This window comes from Rhincodon typus, chromosome 24 (genome assembly GCF_021869965.1).
Source record: "Rhincodon typus isolate 14 chromosome 24, sRhiTyp1.1, whole genome shotgun sequence".
Taxonomy (NCBI): Eukaryota; Metazoa; Chordata; class Chondrichthyes; order Orectolobiformes; family Rhincodontidae; genus Rhincodon; species Rhincodon typus.
The window spans coordinates 27,165,774-27,185,558 of NC_063355.1; the positions used below are offsets into that span (position 1 = coordinate 27,165,774).

At 40.0% G+C, this 19,785-nt stretch overlaps 2 protein-coding genes across 6 annotated transcripts in view; one reads left to right on the forward strand and one right to left on the reverse strand.

The window, feature by feature from the left end:
• The window catches only part of LOC109928721 (EMI domain-containing protein 1), a 308,825-nt gene that overhangs the window by 264,100 nt on the left and 24,940 nt on the right, over positions 1 to 19,785 (forward strand). For all 5 annotated transcript variants that reach the window (XM_048611521.1, XM_048611520.1, XM_048611524.1 and 2 more), the window contains exons 9-11: positions 15,217 to 15,297; positions 17,508 to 17,560; positions 17,841 to 17,903. In XM_048611521.1, coding sequence (XP_048467478.1) covers positions 15,217 to 15,297; positions 17,508 to 17,560; positions 17,841 to 17,903 — 197 coding nt within the window. The remainder of the gene's footprint in view (positions 1 to 15,216; positions 15,298 to 17,507; positions 17,561 to 17,840; positions 17,904 to 19,785) is intronic.
• Positions 15,748 to 19,785, reverse strand: part of rhbdd3 (rhomboid domain containing 3) — a 66,362-nt gene continuing 62,324 nt past the window's right edge. Inside the window, exon 6 of the transcript XR_007264672.1 lies at positions 15,748 to 17,880. The gene's annotated coding sequence lies outside the window, so the exon portion shown is untranslated. The remainder of the gene's footprint in view (positions 17,881 to 19,785) is intronic.

Below are 19,785 nucleotides of genomic sequence, written 5' to 3' on the forward strand. Positions count from 1 at the left end.
TGATCAATTTTGAGCTACTTGCCTCTCAGGAACAGACCTCAGATAAAATGAGAGAGGAAAATGGGAGGAGTGCTGACAACACAAGCTGACCAGGAATGCTGTGGAACTGAGAGTGACATTGCTACTCCTGTGGCTCCGTGTTAAAATTGTAACTGGCTGTTTTTGGTGACAATGTTGACCATCGACCAGAAACTCAACTGGACTCACCACATTAACACTGTGGCTACAAGAGCAGGCCAGAAGCTGGGAATACTGCGACGAGTAACTCATCTCCTGACTCCCCAAAGCCTGTCCACCATCTACAAGGCACGAGTCAGGAGTGTGATGGAATACTCCCCACTTGCCTGGATGAGTGCAGCTCCAACAACACTCGAGAAGCTTGACACCATCCAGGACGAAGCAGCCCGCTTAATTGGCACTACATCCACAAGCATTCTCTCCTTCCGCCACCGACGCTCAGTAGCAGCAGTGTGTACTATCTACAAGATGCACTGCAGAAATTCACCAAAAATCCTCAAACGGCACCTTCTAAACCCACAACCGCTTCCATCTAGGAGGACAAGGGCAGTCGACATATGGGAACACCACCACCTCCAAGTTCCCCTCCAAGTCACTCACCATTCTGACTTGGAAATATATCGCTGTTCCTTCACTGTCGCTGGGTCAGAATCCTGCAGTTCCCTCCCTAATAGCATTGTGGGTCAACCCACAGCAGGGAGACTGCAGGAGTTCATGAAGGCAGCTCACCACCACCTTCTCAAGGGCAACTAGGGATGGGCAAGAAATGCTGGCCAGCCAGCGACGCCCACATCCCACAAATGAATTTTAAAAAAGTGTGATGTTGGGACATGGAAATTTCCAAGTGTAGGCAGGGTGTAAAAACAAGAAATTTTATCTGGAAAACAGACAGGGGGACCAGTTTCCATCCAGCTATGTTCCATTTCACATTCATCGTTGGCTGCTGAATCAGTAAGTTGCCCAGAGCTGTTGTGTTTTTACTAATGTATGATGGTGCTCTGGCCAATGTTCAGTACAGTTACAAATCTTCTCATGCCCTCTTGTGGTCAAGTTGTGACTGAAACAAAAAATAATGTAGAGAATAGGAGCTGCTTTGGTTTCACATATTGTTCCTCACTAATATGTGTCCTAACGTGTCATTATTAAAAACAAGATTCCAGATCCAAGAGATTTGTTAAAAGGATGTGTGTGTAACTGAGTTACACAGACCAGGTCTAATCCTGAGCCACCTAGGGTAGCACACCTTCCTACTTCCCTTTTTCTCTTTCTGTGTTAACAATCTAATTTCCTCTTAAAATAATTTATGAATAATTTGCTATTGAATCATTCATATTGTAACCGCTCTCATAAAAATTAGTACAGGGACTGTAAAATATAATACTTGTCAACCCTAAATCTGGCCCCTTCAATAGTTGACTGATTCTCATTGTGTGAGAAAGCCTCACATAAGAGCAACAGTCACTTAGAAAATGACACAAGCCAGCAAGCAAAGAGGGGATGTGTTTTAATCACACAATTACCGAATAGGTAAACATAGATTTATTTACTATTGGGTGTTAAATTAACTGGTTAAATAGAAAATCAATGACTTAGATCAAAGACTGAAACAGAAGTTATGCTGTGTCATTTAAAAAGTTCTATTAGTTTGATTTTTAAATGGGGGGAAGCAGTGGTGCAGTGGTAATGATCCAGAACCCCAGGCTAATATCTGGGTTCAATTTCCACCAAGGCAGATGGTTAAAATTTAAATGGAGTGAAAGTCTGGAATGAAAAGCTAGTCTAATGATAACTACTATAAGAATTTTCTTTGCAATAAATTGGGTTCACTAACATCTTTTAGGGGAGGAAATCTGTCATCCTTACGCAGTCTAGTCTACATGTGACTTCAGTCACACAGCAACATTGTGGACTCTGAAATGGCCAAGCACACTACTCAGTACAAGGGCAATTAGGGACAGACAATAAATGCTGGCCTAGCCAGGGGCACCCATCTTCCAGGAACTAGAAAACAAAATAGCCATACAGAGTGGTCCTAATGCTCAGGCCAGACTTCACTTTATAGTATAAAGAATTTGTGTTAAATAAAGCCACCTTTTTCTGCTTTTCCTCCACCAACAAATATAGTGGTTAGTCCTGTACCACTTTAATGATAACTGGGAAAATGCACTTACGGTCTGATGGTAAATTCCGAAAAATTTTAATTGCCAGATATCCTGCATCTCTCTCGCCTACACAGAGGAGTGATTTAAAACTTAAATCCATGAAAAGAGAGCGGGACCTCGTTTGATAAATATTATGGGTGCTTGTAACTGTTGGCTGAGCAGGGTTAAAATCACCCCTAGACTGGATTTCTCAGTTTACTGGTGCATTGGATAGTGCAAACAAATTGCTGGCTCATAACAAAGTAACTTTACAGAGATAAATATTTGGAAGTAGAATTGAGAAAAATTAGCACAGATGTTATTTGCATGAGATTCATTTGAATCAAGATTGCAGAAGTGTGGAACAGTAATAATCTCTTTCACCTTTTAATACAACACAGGCAGGGAGAATGAGAACTCCATGCTAGCTGTTGAAAGAAAGAAGTTTGTAAATATGAGTTTGACAAGTCGCTATGCACAAGCGTTGGTCAGTGTGTGCAGTCCAAAAATGAGTCTTTTGGGACAATTGAGATTGCAGTCTAATATCTGTACACATTTAACAAAAATGCAGATCCTGAATAACCATTGGTTTGGATTAGGTATCACAAATTGAAAACTGACAATATTCTGGTAAGCTAATTTTTCAGTAATATTCCTTTGTAAGCAAATAGAACTGAGAGCTTTAGTCCTGCAGAAGAATGATAAAATTTAAGACATTACTTCAGAACTGTAGCAAAAAATGGTTAATGCTGGCTCTTCTCTATAAAAGGAAAGGACAGCACAGCAGTTAGCAGTAGCTGAATTTAAGAAAGTAAAGTGAAGCTTTCTGTATAATGCCACTGTGAGAATAACGGAATCCGACTTGCTATCATGGAAAGACTGTTGTTAGCCAAACCTGTGGGTGGTAAGGTATTTGTGCCAAATAAGGCAGTTCAGCTGATACTCAGCTGTTCACAAAAGGTCCTGGCTATTGTATGGTAGCCAGTAGATTTAATTACATTTGAAGCTGATTAAACTAAACAGGAAGGAAATTGTTTTCCTCACCCTTCTCATTTATCGTAAAAAGCTAGCTGAAAAACTCTTTTCAAAATCCCATAAGACGCAAAATTTGGCATTTGTGAAGTTCCGTTTTGCCAAACTGCTTCAGAAACTTGAGTGATATTGGACATTGTTGAAGGCATGACATAGTTAGCTTCATTCCTCAGTTCTCACCATTTAGCATTGCTAGCATGTGTAGCTAGCTTTCAAATTAGGAATTCTAAAGCCGAATGCAGGGCAACTGTGAGCGAGGCCACTGCAAATCAGTCTTGGTATGTATATAAACGTGCAGGAGAATGCGATATGTGTCATGTTTGTATGCCTGCCATCGATGGTAAAATTGAGCACATTGCTTTCCATCAAGTGTTGATGAATGCTGTCACTAAGTGCTATCAGTCTCTGTAGAATCTGGTAACTATTGGAACTTGCTGTGAACAAAAGGTCTGCAAATAACATGTACCACTCCTCAACTTTCTCATTATTGACAGTATTTACTTATTTCAAGCTTTCTATTCAAAAAATAAATTTCAGGAATTATCAGTTAAATGCCAAATAGGTGTGTAAAATACTGGTTTTATTTAAATATTTTATTCCAAGTTCAAGAATGACAAAAATTGGAACAAAAGCCTTTTGGTTTGACATTGATTCAAGACGTGCTTCAGAGTTGTAGTAAGGGAAAGATCCCCACCAGTTTCATCATGTCAATCTGTTAATCCTGCCTAAAGTGGGTGTGGTCCTTGAGGTTCCCAGAGGAATCACTGGGAGAACTCTCCGCTGGTTGGAGTCACACCAGGCACAAAGGAAGATGGTTGGTGTTGTTGGAGGTCAGTCAACTCAGCTCCAGGTCATCTCTGCAAGCATTCCTCAGCGTAGTGTCCTAGACCAGCCATTTTCAGCTGCTTCATCAATGGCCTACCCTCCATTATAAAGTTAGAAGTGGGGTTGTTCACTGATGATTACACATTGTCCAGCACATTTGTGATTCTCAGATACTGAAGCATTCCATGTCCAAATGCAGCAAGACCTGGACAGTACCCATGTTTAACCTGACAAGTGGCAAGTAACATTCATGCCACACAAGTAACAGGAAATGACCATCTCCATCAAGAGAGAATCAAACCATAGCCACTTTGAATTCATCGACATTACAGTTGCTAAATGTTGCCTGGATGGGTGCAGCTGTGATAATACCTAAGAAGCTTGACACCATCCATGGCAATGCAGCCCACTTGATTGGCACCACATTCACAAACATTCATTCCCTCCATGACAGCAGTGTCTACCATCTACATGATGTGCTGCAGAAGTTCTCCAAAGCTGTTTAGGCAGCACCTCCCAAACCACTTCCATTTAGAAGGACGAGGACAGCATGTTCATGAGAACACTGCCTCCAGGAAGATCGCCTCTAAACCACTCACCATCCTGAATTGGAAATATTCACATTCCTTCAGTGCTGCTGGGTCAAAATTCTGGAATTCCCTCCCTGCAGCCTGGGCCTATCTACACTACTTGGACGCCAGCAGTTCAAGAAGGCAGCTCACCATCACCACCTCAGGGACAATTAGGATAGGCAATAAATATGGACTGAGCTATTGAAGCCTACATCCCCTGACTGAGTAAAATAAAATTAGCATTATCTGCTGTTTTGTACAAGGAAGAATTTTGTAACATTCTGCTTAATTTAAATATTTTTGTGTTTGGATTATGAAGGAATCCGATCCCACAAACTCGACCACTAAAAGCAATGGGCACTTGGTATGTACGAACACCACTACTTGCAGGTTCCCCTCCAATTCATGCACCATCCTGACTTAGAAACAAACCACCACTCATCAGAATCCTAAACCACCCCTTTACATTGTGATTATACCCACACCATGTGGACTGCAGCAGGTCCAGAATTCAACTCAGACTAGTATCTCTCATTGTGCATCTTCCGTCATTCAGTAGGATCATGGCTGCTCCTCTATCTCAACACCATTTGCTCACTCTCTCCCCTGACCTCTTGACACCTTTAACTTCGAGAAATATATTTATTCGTCTCTTCAATATATTCATTGATTTCACTTCCACAGCCTTACGTGGTAGAGAATTCCACAGTTTCACCATCCTTTGAGTGAAGAAACTTCTCACCTCTGTCCAAAGTGACTTGTCACATATTCTGAGACTGCAGCACTTTATTCTGGCCCCCTCCACACCCAGGCCAGGGTAAACATCCTCCTTACGGCCAGTCTGCCCAGCCCTGTCAGAATTTTACAGGTTTCAATGAGAACCCCTCTTCTTCTTCTGATCTCTAGTGAACACAGGTGCAGTTGACCTAATCTCTTTTCGTAGGATAAACCTGCCATCCCAGAACTCAGTCCAGTGAACATTCATTGTATATTCTCAATGGCAAGTGTATCTTTTATAAGGTAAGGAGATCCAAAGTGTACACAGTACTCCAAGTTTAGCCTCACCAAGCCCTCTACAGTAACAGCATGACTTTCTTGCTCCATTAACCAAGCCATCTTGCAATGAAGGCCAACGTGTCACTTGCCTTTTTTAAGGCTTGTTTCATCTTCATGCTTGCTTTCGGTGACTATTGTGTAGAGACATCCACATCCCTTTATGCATCAATATTTGTCAACAGCTGGGGCCCAGCTGCTGATCCCTGTGGTCTCCCACTTGTTACTCACTTGCACTCTGAAAATGACCCATTCATTCCAACTCTGTTTCCTGTCTGCTAACCTGTTCTCTCTCCATGCCAGTATATTGCCACCAAACCCATGGTCTTTGATTTTGCACATTACCTCTCATATTGTGTAAGAGTCTCAAAACTTTCTGACAATCTAAATGCACTACATTCACTGATTCTCCTTCATCTATTCTACCAATTGATGCCCACATCCATGACTAATTAAAAGAATAACAACATTTGAAATGGACATGGCAAGTTTTATGCATTGACCATCTTAGATCCACCTCATCAAAGAATCTACGTTTTAGTTCATTGGTCATGTCTATTGTGTTTGTGGTATGCAATATTTACCTTGTTCAGTATTATGATTATGAGTTTAGGCCTTAACCAGATATACATTTAAACTTCTAAATATTTATCTTTCCTTCATAACTCCATTCTGGTTAATAGCCAATAATTAGACTGAGAGGGTATTTCACTTGCAGTTTTCCTTAAAAATCTTTTTTCAGTATTTCATCAAAAGAAAAATACTCAATTTAAAGTAAGAAACATCTCATAAATGAGTCATATTTGGTAATCTTCTAAATGCAACATGCTAACTATGTAAGTGTTTAAATTAAATTTGGTCTTTTAATCATCTATTTTTGTTCCACACAGCAGCAGTAAAGATTAGAGGGCATGTAGGCTGGAAGATTGGTGTTATTCCTACACATTTAAAAGACATTTGGACAGGTACATGGATAAGAAAGGTTTAGAGGGATATGAGTCAAATGCAGGCATATGGGACTAGTTCAGTTTAGGAAACCTAATTGTCATGGACATGTTGGGCCAAACAGCCTGTATCCATGCTGTGCATCCTCATCTTTAAATCAGTCAACTAGTCTCACCAATGTAGAGGATATACAGAGTAAGCCCACATGCTTTCCTTCTCTCCCAGAACAACAATACATTTCCCGTTATCCTCACTTTTCACCCGACCGTTCTCCAAATTTAAAAGATCTTTCTCCACCATTTCGATCACCTCCAGCAGGTTGCCATCACCAAACACATTGTCCCCTCTCCTCCATTGTCACCATTCCACAGGGACCATTCCCTCTGTGACTCCTCCATCACTCCTCACTTCCCCAGGACAATTAATATACGATCACAGAAGATGAAGTACTTGCCCATGTACCTCTTCCTGCCTCATGTCCAAAACCCCAAACATACCTTCTAGGTGAGGTAGCATTTTAAATGTATTAATTACTGTATTTGCTGCTCACAATGCAGTGCACTCTTCTGTTGTGCATTGCTTCTGCCAATATCTTATTCTGCTATATGCCTTGCAAAATTGATTGAAAGCTGAGTATTTCCTTAGGGCACACAGAAGGCCATGCCTTTGTTTTGTTGCATTTGACCTACTGATTTTGTCAATTATTGCGTTTGTACTTCAAACTGTAAACTTTATCAACCTGCCAGGATCACTTTGTACTTAAATCCATCCTCCACTAAATTTTTTGTTTGTTTCACAGAGCTTTCTGGAAAGCTTCCATAGAGGTGGCTGTGATCATCAACTCAAAAATTCTGTTTGTTAGCTCCTTGTCTAAAAAGTCACAATGAGCCCTTTCCTCTGAATCTGCTAATGAATTAGTTCTATAGATTATATCTAAACATTTTGAGTTCTAGTCAATGAATATCAAAAGTTTGATCTGTCTCTGAATTGGTCTTCTAATGTGGTCCAAACTTTTTTGGAATTTTTAGCTCTTTAGCTGTTTACCTTAAGTGCTGTAGACCATTGTTAACAATTACTAAGCAAATTTTGACATTTCTTTTCATTGAATCTTGAAACCATAACTCTGAATACAGTTTAAACAATATCAATTCTGATTTAGATTTAGATTTTATTGTCATGTGTACTCAAGTACAGGAGTACAGTGACAAATGCCTAATGTTGCCACACATCTTAGGTACAAAGTTAACAAAGTGTGGAGCTGGAGGAACACAGCAGGCCAGGCAGCATCCAAGGAACAGGAAGGCTGATGTTTTGGGTTGGGACCCTTCTTCAGATTTCTGATGCTGCCTGGCCTGCTGTGTTCCTCCAGCTCCACATTTTGTTATCTCTGACTCCAGCATCTGCAGTTCTTGCTATCTTAGATACAAAGTTACCTAGGTACCAAAAACCTCAGTTACAATGTAGTAAAAGAAACAAAAGTTAAAATGTTACAGACCTTCTTAATATAAATTTGAAAAATGAAGTAATAAAGTTAAAAGGTCGGTTGTGTCCAAACTTAATCAAGGGAATTTTGTGGAAATTCTAACAATGTACCTTTGACCGTCACTCGCTTGCTATTGTTCTGGCACACACCCTGATCATTTTGCCTTTCTAAAGTGAGGTAAATTGGCCTCTTAATAGAGGTTTATCTGCTTATCAGCACGCTATGTTATCAACCCTTTCCAGTATGTAACAAGTAAATATATTGTAAGTTGTCTCATGTACTTTAGCACAATTTAGACTTGTTGACTCAGTGTTTCGCCTGTAGATTAACTTGTTTGCTGACCGATCTACCACAATGGGCCTCATCAGTTTTCCACTACTGCTCATCATGTTATATTAATGATAATGGTCTAACAATCACTCATGTGGAATTGGTTAACTGTCAGTTATTTTTCTAAAAACAGTAACATACATTATAAGCTATGAAGCAGACGTCGCAAAAAACTTACTAATTTCTTTATGTCCATCTTGCAATCCCAAAGCAAACTGTCAAGAAAAGTCACAACATTGTATACACACAGCATATGGTGTTTTAAAGATGAATTCTCTTAAAGATAATTTGCACAAATGATAAGTTGAAGATTGAGTAAAATAAATTGGATTGATCCTAATTCAGCTCTTAGTGAATGTTCTAGTTTGGCACAAACTCATACAAATTGAAAGAACAATTGATGTGGAAAATGCAATTACCAGATCAGTACATGCAGGAGGGGGATGAAGGTTTCTTGTTGGTACAGTGCAAATGAAGTCCACCCTTGTACTTGCCTTCAAACTGAGACTGAATAAAATTTAGAAAATTTTTCCATTCCCAAACTTTTACTTCTTTCACCTTGCCTGCATAAAGAAGCATTAAGAGACAGCGTTTATTCTCTTGAGTCATTATTTACAAATATATGGGGGAACATAAACAGAGAAAATAAACAGAATTACAGAATGAAAAAATATGTTCTTTGTAAGAAGACCCTGAACTTGATCTGAAAACATTATCTCAAAACTTTTAGCTCCATCTGCTGCCCAGTCCCACAGTGGAGCAGCTAAACTGCAAGCAGATAAGTTTGTAACCATTTGTTTCAATTGTTTTTTATATGCACTGAGACATTTTGTCAGAAATTCCTTCCACAACTAAATGATCCTGATCCAAGGAACTGAACAGTAATAAAGTTTGGTAAAGTACAAGCTGATCCAGTTATGCTGAACTAAACAATATTACCAATCAGGTTTGTTCAGCATTAAGATTTGACTTCTATTTCTTGAGTGGAATGATGCAGCTGTATCATATATTTTCAATAACTCACATAGCACAATGCAATGAATCACCATGTCACCTGAAAATAATTTCATAGTTCTATGGAAAGGTAGCTTCTAAGGGCCTTCTTGTGGCATAATGGTAGTGTCCCTGCTCCTGAACTGGGAGGCCTGGGTTCAAGTACCACCTACTGCAGGGGTGTATTAAAACATCTCTGAACAGGTTGATTAGAAAATTGGGTTAAATAAGAAAGTTGCTTCTACTTGTCACAGAATTGTGCATGTTGTTATAAAGCGGAGATTGACCACCTTCTGAAAACTAAAAACTAAACACCCAAAGAGGAGCACCTCACCCTATAATCTGTAAAAAGAGTATGAGAAGTGGTGTAACCTGCCTTTCAGCAACTTCTAGTGGTTAAATAAAACAAATCCCTGACACTCATTTTATAGTCAACAAGCAACAATTTATTTATCTAACTCTAACAGTGAACAAATTAACTATACTATTACAAGCTGGATAAACCCCTTCTAACTACTAACTAATCCTGAATAAAATGAGATTCTAATGGCATGCTGTTCCAATAAATACAAATCCCACTTATAAAAAACAAAACTTAAGGAAATAGAACTTAGTCTCTCAAAATTACAGCCAGATTATGTGTCTTCCGGAATGCTCTGCGCATTCTCTGTTGAATGATCCATCAGGAACGCCTCCTCCATTGATTCTTCTGTCAGGAATATTAACTAGTTGTGCCATTGGTACCTTTGATTTTTCTTAGATGGTGCTTTCTCTAACACCTGAGAATTGTTATCTCTAGCAGATGGCTGTCTTTGTCCAACTGCCCTCTCCTTTTATACCCTTGATGACATATCAATTTCTTGCACTAGGATTGGCCCTATGTTGTCAAAACCACAGGTTTAAATGTAATTGGTTTTTAGTATCCAAGTGCCTGGTTCAAATTAATTGGCTAAATTTAAAACTTGTTGTTTTGATAACAAAACAAAACTGCTATTTGCGTGCTAACTATACAGCCTTCTGATACAAATGTTTCAATTCAGGTGCTCTTTGTACTTGCAGACTTTCAAGCTGCTCATATTTTTAAAAAATTTCTAAGCATATAAAAAGCACATCATCTTTTAAAGGCACCACGCCAATGCTTTCATCACCTCCACCCCCTCAGCATTTTGCAAACACCAAATTCTAACTTCCTGCCTTAAAATCCACAAGTACTCGACCCAACTTCATGACAATGTATCTGTTGTTTTGTTTTCTTTGTTTAAAGGATGTGGGCACAATGGCTTGGTCAATATTTATTATCAATCCATAAGTGCTCAGATCTTGAGGAGTGTGTGCATCTCCAAATGTCTTGTGTCCTGAGGATCATTAAAGCCTATTGACTCATCAGGGGAAGAGTTTTAAAGCAAAGGCAAGGTACTTCCCAGTGTTTCTGCTGTTTATATTAGAAAACAGTTCAACTGATAATGGACCAGCAAAGACTTGGGTATAATCTCTGGTCCCTTTAATGACCTTGGATTCAGCACTCACTACCTGGTTATGTTTGAGTATTCTGAACTGAGTCAGGCATGTGTACATAAACAGTCTTACACTAAAACACCATAAAGTGGGCCTTGAGTGTCATTGGGATATCTCTGGTGCTGTGCAGCCCTTGTTTTTGAGGAATGGCTTTGGTGAGAAATGGAAAGATTAAAAATATTGTATCTCTGGCCTTTGTCAGAGTAATGGGCTTACCATCCTGATTTAAACTTCTTCCCAACCTGCTAATCTATTAATCTTTATTGTGCTTAACCTGACTTCACTTAAATCTTTCAAAACTTATTTTTGATCATAATATTGACATAAAAGATGCTTTAAATATTTTAAATGAACATGCTTAGCATTTTAAGACAATTCAGTGTGATGCTTCCAACATTTCTTTCTCAATAGTACTTCAGTTTATTGTACTAACTATTCTCAACCTTTCACAGTTTGAGAGTGGGACATATGCTGTTATGTTCTGACAAGTGACCTTAACTGTACCATGAGTCCATCACTGGAGTGTGTAGCCATCTGTCAGCTGGCTTGCAATACCGCATTGAGCATAAGCATTTAAATTGCATGTAGTCAAGACAAAACACAAGTCACAAATTAATTTTATTTCTCTTTTTAGAAGTAAGAACATAAATAAAAGCAGAGAAAAGGAATGAATGATAAATAGTAACATATTTAAAGAACGAGAGGAAAGAGAGTCTTTGTTATCAGATACAGGTGAATAAAGCTGATGGGACATATCTTCCAAGTTTTAAGTCTTGCCTGAAGCAGTGTCACTGATCTTCCCTCTGAACAATTTGATGGTCATGCATTTAGAGATGTGCTGATGAACTCTGTTATCTACTGATTCTATGACATGACCGAGAGAGATAGCATTCGGACTTCCTTATGATCTGACATGAGTGCCATGGACAGAACATGTTGCTGGGTGCATGCTGGTTCACCAGAAGGACCCCATCTCCAGACCATTTTGAAGCAAACCTGTCACCCTGCCTGCAAGCAGCATTAAGCTAACAGTGGTGTAGTGGTACTGTCACTAGATTGGAAATTCGGAGGGCCTGGCTAAATCTCTGGGGACACAGCTTCAGATTGCACTACATCAGTTAAAACTAAAGCTAATCATTGATTGTTAAAAATCCATCTGGTTTACTAAAGTCCTTTAGTCTGTCTGCCTTACCTGATCTAATACCTCAGTACTGTGGTTTACACTTAACAACCTTCTGAAATGGGCTCATATTAAGCCATTCAGGGAGAGATAGGCACAAATGCTGGCCTTGCCAGTGACATCCAGATCATATGAAAGAATAAAGCGAACAAAAACAACTGGAGAAAGAAGGGGTTCAGCCTCCATCCTTGCCTGCATCAGTAGATCGCAGCTTCCTGACTGCTGTGGTCCTTCAGTTGGCCAGCTAGCATTGGGACCCCATGCACTGTCCTCAAGGGGATGCCTTTAGTAGGTCAATCTAACAAAATTCACTCAGGGCTTGTCATGCTCAAGCAGTGTAGGCTCAGAACCTGGAAGTGATTCTGCTGTCAGGGTCCCAGTCCACAAAACAATCCTGCCTAATTTCTTTCTCAAATACCTTTAGCATGATTCATTATTTTAAAGGCAGGTCCATAACATCCTAGCATAGTGAGGCCAGAACAAGACATTTTACCTTTCAGAAAATAAATGAAAATACAGAGGAACAGCTTTGGTCAGTTTCACTTTCTATAATGTTGTGCTGTACAATTTTCTAATTATTTTTAATAATTCTCTTCAGACAAATGATGACACACGTCAGGGGTAGATGGGATTTGAATCCTCTGGCCCAGAGTTAGGAACACTACCACATTGCCTCAGGAGCCTGCACCCCCAAGTGTTAGTCAGTGCCTTTAGGTTAACAATTCAGTGAGATTACCGTTATGTTGTCACCTCTCCCTTAGATCACTTTGCACCATTCTGCTAATGGAGCTGTTGACCAATCAATTGCAATTAATTAGTCTTCGATGAACTGAAGCAAGAAATGGCCACTAGTGGAGAGCTTTAGGACCCAGTGATCCGAAGTCATTTCCTCCTTCCAAACATACAGCGCATGCCATACCTCGTGTAATATTGCATGGTATAAAATATTGAAGACATTAAGGTCCTGCATCTTTGAGCCACCTTAAATGGAATTGTTGATTTGAACGAAATAAGTTGTGGCTACTCTCCTGTAGCACAATCCTATGAATCAGATCAAAACCCGTACCAGTTGCTTTCTGTTTAGAATGTCAGGCTAGAGTATCTTCCTATGTTTATCTCTTAACTCTTCACAAAACAGAAAGCTCAATTGCAGTGAATAGTGCAGAACAACTGAGAGGCTAAGGTCTCGCAACACAATAGGACCAAAATTGATACAGTGTAAACCAGCAAAGTGAGTTGAAAGCTTGTCACTGCAGGGGTTCACTAAGATGTTAACATTTGAAGTGTGAGTGGGGGACTTGAGTTGTTTCTCTCTCTGAGAAAGTTGAGGATGATCCATTGGAAAGCCTCAGAATTACGAAGGGGTAAGTATTGATCGATTAATACTTAACAAAAGCAGATTGAGATAATCACCAGTAACTTGCATGGGAATTCTACCAATCTCCTGCTGTAAGAAACTGCACAACAGATTATTTATGCTGCCTCTCTTCTGATTTCTGCTGATCTTCTGGTACATCAGGATATTGGGAGACCCAAGCAGAGACCCCTGCTGATCAGAAAAGGGATTTAAAGAATAGGTGAGAAAGGAAATCTTTATTTAGAGAGAAAATAGAATATGACATGATGTGCTAAGTGTTTTTTTTTAATAAACAGAATTCATATGTACCTTCAAAAAGGGAGTTAGTAGCTTGAATGAAAGTTTATTAAAGGATATTAGGAGTGAGCAAAATATGGTTTGTTGCAGAAAATTGATGGTGTTCACTTCATGGGTAAATATAACAGTACTATTCTGTGATTCTATGAAATGCAGCCTGTTGCTTTTCTCACTATTTTCAATAGTGCTATTAATGTTATTACTTTAAATATGATTTAATCTATATCTGGTCATAGATTACGAGTCTATCATAGGGTCCTACATTAGGCTTATTAAAGTAGGTCTAGCATTAGAAATAGCATGTTGCCCTCTGGTGGCAAGTCACCATTTAGCTATAATTATATCAGCCACTGAAAAAATAACAAATGTACTGTTTTGTGACTCACTCATTGGGTAGAATTTTTCAATCTCAGGAGGAGGCAGGTGAGGCCTCACTTTGCCATCTCTGGCTGGCATGCCAGTTTCTCAACATGTTTCCTGTTGCTGTGCTATTTTAGAAGATGCCATTTCATTGGTATGAGGTTAGTGATGGCTACCCACCCATAAAAGTCCTCTTTCTTCTCCTGCAGCCAGTACTTTGACATGTGCCCTTTAGAACTGTTCCCCATCTAAGGTACTGGTCTGGTAGCTGTGGCCAGCGTAAATTTAATCTTGGAAAGATGCTCCCTCTCTCCGTCTTACTTACATCGGCAACTCCCAACTATACCAGTGGCCTCCTATTTGTCCTCCAACCGAGGGAGCCTGTCCACCCTCTTTAACTGAATAGAAAGAGTACTCCCTGGACACTATAAAAAAAATCATGTTGGACTTCAGGCATTGGCACAAAGTGGTTTGTGACCAGGAAATATGCCAAGGAAGTGTCTGGACCCAAAGCAAAAATTCAACTCGTCGATTCATGTATTCTAGTATATTAAAATTCTTGAGAAAAACTATAAAATGTTACCTTAGCATTGTATGACAGACATTTTATAGAGGTTGCCCTGTTCTGCTTCCATAACACTAATAAATGAGATCATTAGAAGCCCAGAGGAGAGAGCAAAAATATCCATTTACCTAATTTCTCCAGGATTTATATCTGTAACGGTGCTGGTATAAGATGATTGCCTGGGACATCCCTACCCTTTTATATCTATATAATTGTTCGGCAGTCTTAGTAACTCATTTGGCAAGTTAAGTCAGAAAAGCCAGATTCAACCCAACATTAGTTTTGAGTTAACTGATCATTGCCCAGCGGTGACTGTAAAATCACATGGTAGTACCTACTGTTGGAACTGTGCTGAAAAATGATCTCAAGGGCAAGGAACTCCAGTATCTTCAACAAAGAAGATGAGAAATTTCAAGAGTCAAAAAAATACATTTCCTGTATTCACAATCTGTGGACCCAAATATGATTGAGACTCAAAGATTTTAGTAAAATACATTTTTTTTTTGTGAAGTAAAGTTCAACTTAATGTTTGTATGTCTCATTGCTACAGGTGATTCCGTCTTGTCAAATACCTTCACAGACACTGTTGTAACTGGTGTTCGTGGACCTCCTGGACCAGTGGGACCTGTCGGTAAGTTTTACACTTCAAGGAGACTTCATTTTAGATCATTTTTCATGAACGATCTACCACATCCATGAAGCTGTATTGCTCAATCCATTATTGTCCTGGTTTTAAATAATGCAATGAGAGGCTGTTGTCACAATAATGATCAAGATTCATTTAACTGAGCAGCAAGGTGTGTCTTCCACCACATGTTTGCCACTTCCCCAAAGGCAAACTTTAGAAGTAGGGGACAGTGATCAATCTGAGCAGCACTTGTTACTTTTCCATTGACCCATTTAATTAGCAGTACCGTGGACTGGAATCTTCTTGCCTATTAATGCAAGAGGGACAACAGAGAAGGTTGGAGAGGAAAGGAAAATGTGCAATTTTTTTAAAATGTTAAGAATAAAGCATAATTTCATTTTGGATAAAATTTTTATTTTCACTTTTGGGAGAATAAAAATTAAATTTACGGAAACTTGAAATGTTGGCTGCCATAGAGCAGTACAGTGACACAAAAATAACATTGGGAGCATATAGGTCTACCTTCTTATGCCGTGCCTGTAGCTGAGGATCACTTGAAAGGACTGAGGAAAACAAATGAAATAAATATACCACATTTAATTATGAAATTAGTTTTGCAATCAATTGAATGAAAACATATATTTACATCTGACCCTTGCTTCTCAGTAGCAATAAATATTAGCTCTGCCAGTAGTGCCCACACCCTATGAATGAAGTAGGAGAAAATTATAGCTGCATCATTGTTGTGAAATATACCCAGTTGTGGCTTGATGTAAATTTTCATTTTCAGCAGATGTCTTGGGGTGGATTGTGGGTGGTGAGGAAGGAAAGAAGTTGCAGCCATGTCTAATGTTGCTGGCAAGAGACATGACCAATTTTCACTTTCAGGCTTCAGTATCATTCTGTGGGCTGCTTGTGTGTCTTGAAGAGCTCACTAAACAAGGAGGTCCAGCAATCCAGTACATCCAGTGTAGAGGTCAAGCAGTGCAGGTGGATTAAGGGCAGGGAGACAACGAATTGGAAGCAAAGAGAAGGCCCTTTCTTGTTTCATGGGTTGAACTTGTCCCTGACAAGGTCAGTCTTCATTGCCCATCACTCATTGCCCATGAACTGTGTGACTTTATAGGCTATTTTCAGAGGACAGTAAAGAGTCAACCACACAGTTATGGTCTGGAGTCCCAGATTGGTCAGATCAAGTGAAGACTTCCACAAAAGACACCAGGAAACCAGATGGGTCTTTCTGACAATCGAAGATGGTTTCAAGGTCACCATGAACTAGCTTTCAATTCCAAATTAATTATTTAAATTCCAATTCCACCATTTGCCTTTGGAGCTTGAAGCTGTGTCCCCAGAGTATTAAAGTGAGACCCTGCATCACTAGTCCTGTGACATTACCACAAGGGCACCATCTCCCCTTGGCATGACATGTATAAGCACTAACATGCACTGTCACTTGATCAGATATGGAGGAGGGATAAAGAGTATTGGGCAAAATAATGCACCCATTTGCACAGAATTAAAAATGGGACCGAATGAGTTGGACTTAGTGTTCCCCCACCAATGGGTTTAAAGACAGGGAGTGGACAGGGAGTACATTAAATCCAGTGGGTAACCTGCCCAATGTCTACCTACCTGCCCTGTTCCCAACATAGTTATACCAGTGGCAGGAGTGGCATTGAGTGGCCAGATTGCAAGTGAAACAACTGAACACTTTAAGTGAGCAATTAATGCCCACTTCGGGTCCTTACTGCACCGGCATTTGACCAGGGATAGGAATGGCCCACATCAAGCAGACAGCCTGTGTGGGCTGGTGGTGGTCAGGATGCATTCTCTTTAGCCTGTACTTTGGCCAATATGAGAGGTTTAGCAACACACTCCACCCTGACCCCAGACGATCTCCCCGTGACTTCTCAAACCCCAGCCTCCAGCCCCCTGACTAACATCCAAAGTTGCAATTTGCCAGTGTGCAGTACGGGAAGGGGGCACCACTTGCCCTGGCACTACAGGTACATCACAAGCTGCCTAGTTCACTCTTTAGCCAATGAGGGTGGAGGAGGTGGGAGCAGTTGGCCCCATGTCATTCAGTCATTGTTTCTGATGTGCTCCTTCTCTGAGATGCGTGGCATCACTTGCTGTTGATTAATCATTAGAGGTTTTTGAATAAATTAGGCATTTGCACAAATTAAGCACAATCTTTTGTTGAAAATGTTTAGGTTCACCTGGTCAACAAGGACCTATTGGACCACCTGGGCCTCCAGGAAAAGATGTAAGTCATTGCAAAAGTGGTGCGTAAATAACTGATGCGGTTCTAACAGAGAAAATATTCAAATTTTACAGTAATTCATACATGTCCACATTAATATGAACTTTTTTTGTTGGTCTTCTGTTAGGCTTTATTCTCGCAGAGTCCCAAATTATAAATGGAATCTAAATTCCACTTTTGCATGAAGAGATTTTGTCTCAGTTAGGAGCTGTTAACTTCTCATATGATAACTTCATGTTTCCAGTCTCACTTTTCTAAACAGAATGTGCTTTGTTTTGTATAGGGATTGGCTGGTCGGCCAGGTATGCCAGGATTAGATGGACCTAAAGGTGAAAAGGGAGACAGAGTAAGTTGCAGACATATTCACAAGGTTGAAGTAGGACATGTTAGACGCACTGAAGTGTTAGAATGCCTTATAAGGCTACAATGTTATTTAGTTTGTAGCTACCTTTATGACATGAGAAATAAGACACCATTGAAGTAAATAGCATCAGTGTTTGCTGATGAATACTGTGTGAGGGTAGGCTGATCATCAACTGAAGAAAATAAACTTTGCTAGTGCTAATTTTTTATCCAACTCTCAGTTTCTCATGTGCCTGTATACTTTCTTATCCTCACCTCCACTTACCCAACTGACTGTGGACCAACATTTCTAGGAATGACATCCTTTTCTACGCCTGCACCATCACTGTGAAGTCTCTCAAGGATTGATTCTTGGCTGACATTTTTTCATCCTATACACTGGCATTGGCACAGTCATCCCCAGACACAGGGACAGGTTCTATCACGATTCCATGGGCAAGATGCCTGGTCACAATTCAACCCAAAACGTCACATCAGGTCAAAGCTCTGTCATCATGCCAAATCACCTGTGAATGATTATGGAAAATTAAATAACTAATGAGAGGTGAACGCCCATGAACAATCCCAATGTCAATGATGATGGAACCCAACACAAGTAAAAACGAATGAGTCCAGGGCATTTGTAACTTCACGAAAAGTGCCGAGTGGAAGACCTAGTTCAACCACCTCCTCATAAACCCACTATTGTACAGGCCAGTTTTCCACCAATTCAATTCACTTTGTTTAATGTCAATGAGGGACTGAATGTGATGAATACAACAAAGATCATGAGTCCCAACATCTTCCCAGATGTAGTATGGAAGACTTCTGAACTAGAGCTAGGCATATCCTAAACATACACCTTGTTTCAGTGCATCCAACAATTCTGACATAGACTGACAAAATTGGCAAGTGTCCCAGGCATGACCTGTTCATAAATAGCCAGCCAAATCCAATCCAGTCCAGTCTCTCCAAATACAGCCTTGTTAGCCTACTTTCGATTATCACCAAAGTGATGGGAGGTATTGCTGACAGTGTTATCAAATGGCAGGTACTCGCCGGCAACCTATAGATAAGGTGTGAAGCCTTCTGCAGCAGCTCCTCCAAACTTCAGGGCTTTGGAAACAGCATCACTTCCTAATGCTGTCATTGTCCTACCACTGTCTCTGGGTAAAAATACTAGAACTGTCTACGCAACTGCATTGTGCCTAAAACCTCATCACATGGACTGCACCAACTCAAGAAGACAACAGACTACAACCCTCTCAAGGGCAACTAGGGAGAGGCAATAAATGTTGTTTTGTTAGCGATTGCAAGGGATTTTTTTTGGGAATAAAAATAAAGGCTTAGGAATAATTAAAGAGCAATGTTGCAATGGAGAGAGAACGTTAATGAAAGCCCTTGAAAAGGCTTAAAAGCTTTATCAGCTCTGAAATGACAACAAGTGACAATGTCAGCCAAAAATGAAGTCCTTGTGTATAGTATTGAGACAACAGCTGACTGGTTCAGCTAATGGCTGTGGCAGGTTTATAGGCCGCGTTAGTAAAGTGTTGTTAACAACAGATGGCTGTCTCTGACACGGCTGACCCAGATCCTGTGGAGCCTCTTCTCCATAACGGTTGACCAGCACATGAAGAAATGCCAGGAAATATAATTAATAACACCTTGGTGGCTGCAAACAATTGCTGGCTTACAATCAGCTCAAAGTACCTTCCTTTCCACAGTGTAGTGCAAAGTTTGATTTGCTGTGATTGCAGAGTTTACAGAATTATCCAATTCTATATTATTGAAATACTCAAACAAACAGAGAGGCAAAGAAAACAGGTGTATCAGTAGGTCATTAAGCCCATCGAGGCGCTACTCCCCCATTAAATATGATCATGGTT